Source organism: Diabrotica undecimpunctata, chromosome 4, assembly GCF_040954645.1.
Source record: "Diabrotica undecimpunctata isolate CICGRU chromosome 4, icDiaUnde3, whole genome shotgun sequence".
NCBI classification, from domain to species: domain Eukaryota; kingdom Metazoa; phylum Arthropoda; class Insecta; order Coleoptera; family Chrysomelidae; genus Diabrotica; species Diabrotica undecimpunctata.
In genome coordinates, this window is record NC_092806.1 from 104,150,971 (window position 1) to 104,155,229 (window position 4,259).

Consider the following 4,259-nt stretch of genomic DNA (forward strand, 5'->3'; position numbering starts at 1 on the left):
AAAATATAAATCAAGTGTAACAAAGTGAAAAATAAACTAATACAAATAGATTACAGTGAATTCAGACCGACGGCTGTTCTTCCGTAAAAAATATTTCGTCAAAATTCAGCAGATATCAGTGAGTAAGCATTGCAAAAAGCACAATAACCTCTTTATACAATTAATAAATAATAGACAAAAACATCCCGATAAGAGCTGAAGTGCTGTCTGAAATAAAAGCGACGTTGCCGGCTATTGAAAAATTTCTGCATTAAAGCCGAATCATTATTACGAAAATCCAAATCTGAGTGTACAAAAAGGGTGTACATATGTGAAATTATAAATATAATTTCAGTAAATGAGGACTGTATTACATAGGGCAGGTTCAAATAAATTAGGATATGTGGTAAAAGGTTATACAGATTATAGCAAATAAAAAGTTTATACAAAGTCTTACCAATTCTTCTGCTGCACATACACACACTCGCGGTATTTAGAGGCTTCAGTCGCGGTTGTTCTTCATACGGGGAAACTGTCCGGTTACCGGTTTCTGAACACGTGTTTCGCGTATTAACACTTAGATCACGATGTAGAGCACATTTGCGTCTGTACACGATTTAAAATAGTACTTGCGGTATTTTTCGCGTAACTATAAGCGAGAGAGATAATTAGAGTGGAGAAAATGCTTGGTAAGTCTGTACCAAGCGATAGGTAGCGATAGAGAGATGCCTAGTGGGACTCAGCAGACGAAAGAGAGGACGACTGTTTCTAGCAACAGTCAGTAGTCAAGAGAGAATGTCCGTTATCATCGAGAGACAACAGGCAAGAGAGCGAGACTTTCTTTGCTATCTTACAACTGTCTGTATTTCTAATGGAGTGGGGTTAAAATGTGAGTAGGAAGGGTTGGAGAACAGGAAATAATTGTAAAATTGTGGTAGAATGGTAGCTCGTAATACAGCGAAAAAATGACATGATTTTTCGCATGTGAAAAAATTGAACATACTGGGGGCGGGCGAGAAGAGTTAGGCCACTGGGATAGGGTATCAAATAGTTACTTCGAGAACGAGGGTAAACCAGTATACATTAGGGGTACTGTTGTAATGAACTAAGATAACTAAAAACTATTTAAAATCTAGAGAAACTAAAGTCTATAGAAACTATATACATGTTTGGCAGAAAGTACCACTATTGGTTAAAGGGTAACCTAGCTACTTTCTTTATTGACCTAAGATATTCGCCATTAGGTGTGGATACCCTAACAGTTCGAACAAGAGAGTCTTTGCCTGGGAGCACTTCGATAATCTCTGCCAGAGGCCAGAGGAGTGGGGGAGTCTCTTCATCTTTAATTAGTACAACATCACCTATCTTTAAAGGATCAGTAGCGATGTTCCACTTACTCCTACTTTGGGTCATATGCAAATATTCTACCGACCACCTTTTCCAAAAGGTTTGATGAATTTTCGAGATATGCTGAAAGAGGGAAAGACGGTTCTGTGGTATTTCTGAGAGATCTGGTTCTGGTGGACTTGTGAGACTTTTTCCTACAAGGAAGTCTCCGGGCGTTAAGACTGAGAGATCATTTGGATCGTTTGAGAGCTGAGTGATAGGTCTTGAGTTTAAAATGGCTTCGATTTGACAAATTATTGTATAAAAAACTTCAAAGGTAAAACGAAGATTTTCTACAAGACGATACAGATGGTATTTGGCACCTTTAATCCCTACCTCATGCAACCCAAATTGAGAAGAGTTACGAGGCACTCCAAATTTAAAACGAATAGAGTTTTCAGAGCAGAAATTAGTAATCCTCTGCGAGAAGTTCTTACTTTTAAAGAGTTCGTTTAACTCAAGAAGCTGATTGCGGGCACCATAGAAATTAGTAGCATTGTTTGACCATATAATCTCGGGAGCGCTCCGCCTTGCAATAAATCTTTTAAGGGTGAGAATAAAAGCTTCAGCTGTTAAGCCGGTGACAAGTTCGATATGAACACATTTGGTGGTCATACATATGAAGAAGGCTATGTATGCTTTATATAATGGAGCCTTTCTAAGATGAGAGGATCGGATCATGAAAAAACCTCCGTAATCTACTGAGACCTTTTGGAAAGGTCTTGTCGAGAGAACACGATCGGGATGGAGATCTGCCATAAGTTGTGTTGACTTGGGTGTCATGAAACGGAAACATTTCACACAGTCGTGTATTATCTTCTTTGTTTGTCTTAGTCCAGAGATAGGCCAATATTTCGAACGAAAATTTGACAACGTGGTCAAGGCACCTGCATGTCCCAATTTAACATGCATTTGTTTTATCATTAATTTGACAACTAAATGATTAGATGGTAGTAGCAAGGGATGTTTCTGTTCGAAAGAGATAGGGGCAAATTCTAATCTACCACCTACATGAAGAAGTCCAGTTTTCTCAGAGAGGAAGGGGTTTAGTGCCCTGATAGTTTTATCAGAGATTATTTTCCGATGTTTTAACTCATGAAATTCTTTAGGAAAGGCCTGTGATTGTATGTACTTAACAATCACAGTGGTGGAGGAGCTTATTTCACAAACCTGCAGTGGTCCTAATTCTAAAGGTGAATTAGTATGTCTTTTTCTTAGATTTGAGAGAAAACGAAAAACATATGCCAGAGTTCTCTGAATTTTTGAAAATGAAGAACATTTATTAAAAAGTGTTTCAAGCGTATTATTCACTTGAGATATGTCAGAGGTTGTGCTTAAAGTAACCTGAGTGTGTCTGAGTTCCAGTAAATCTCCCGTCCATTCTTTTATCCTGAATTGAGAGTAGTCTATTACACTGGAAACTAAAAAGGGGGGACCTTCGGTCCACAATTTTTTTAAAATTGACTGAGTGATATCTGAGGCTCTAGAGGGCAAATCTGCTACGTTTAAAGAGGAACTTACATGATGAAATAAAAAGGATTTACTTAATTCTTTGATTTGACTGACACGATGAAGTACAAATGGATTCCATGTAAATTTAGTTGTTAAAATCCATGTTAAAGCGATGAGGCTGTCTGAAAATATGTGAACTTCAGATATTGTGACGTTTTTTGAAAGAACCTCAAGTACCTTTCTAGTAAGAGTGACACCTAATAAGATACCAGACAATTCTAACCGAGGAATAGTTAGTTTATTTTTTAGTGGAGCTATTCTAGTTTTCGATGCTATGAGGCGAGACGTGACTGTGTTGTCACTATACACGACTCGAAGATAGACACAAGCAGCATAAATGTCCTGAGAGGCATCGGTGAAACAATGTAATTGCATATCCGATTTAGGCAGTGGAAGTGTCAGGCATCTGGGAAATGTAATTATTTTAGATATTGATTGGAATGTATCCAATAATGATTTCCAATCCGGGATCAATAGATCATTCAGTATATCACTGTACCAGTCTAAGGGCAATGACCAGATAAGTTGTAAGAAAGATTTAGAGTGTACTCTAAAAGATAAGAGTTTTCCTAAGGAGTTATACATTCGAGAAACATAGATACATAATTTTCTTTTTCTTAAGGGAGGCGCCTCTTCACAAATAGGCAACTTAAAAGAAAAATCGTCTTGATAAGGTGACCTGTTAATACCTAGGACCTTAGAGAAGCTACTAACTAAGTCAAGATTAACTTCTGAAGTGAAGATCATATTATGCTCATTTGAAAAGGCACGAGAATTTAAATATATTTTATAGAGTTGGAAACCGTGAATGTTCAGAAGCGAGCGTAGTTGAGAATAAAGTATGTGTAACCTTTCCAAGTTATTGGTGCTGGTCACTCTATTGTCGATATTTGCATAATTTTTTATAGTATGAGAGGCTACTGAGTATGTGGTTTGGTTAACAAAAGTTTGAACCTGAGGGACAGTAAACAACGGAGTAGGGCACGTTACATTAACGTTCACCATATCAGGAGGCGGCAATGCACACTGGGCCTCCAGTAACAGAATATGGTTGGGCACTGCAGGAGCTGTTGTTACTTGGCTCTCTACGAATGGTAGGGCCACGGTAACAGAAGAAAAGGCAGGTTCTACTGAATCTAATGAATTATATTGTGAGGTGGTATGAGTAAGAACAGTTTGTATTGAGAGAAATTTGATGACATCCGTGTCAATACGAGGCTGTGAGAGGAGTATTTGATTTTCGTGTGTTAGTGGAGGAACAATGGATTTATTCCGAGAACGGATAATTTTCAAAAAATTGACATGTACAGCACCTTCACAAGGTGTTGCAATTAATAATAAATCAATAGATTTTTGTGTAGGAATTTTATTGAAATGTAAGA

General features: G+C 37.6%; 1 protein-coding gene across 1 annotated transcript; it reads right to left on the bottom strand.

The window, feature by feature from the left end:
• Positions 1-1,164: 1,164 nt before the first annotated feature.
• LOC140438867 (uncharacterized) lies at positions 1,165-3,462 on the bottom strand. Its single transcript, XM_072528506.1, has one exon. The coding sequence runs from the start codon at positions 3,460-3,462 to the stop codon at positions 1,165-1,167; it is 2,298 nt and encodes a 765-aa protein (XP_072384607.1).
• Between the last annotated feature and the right edge of the window lie 797 nt (positions 3,463-4,259).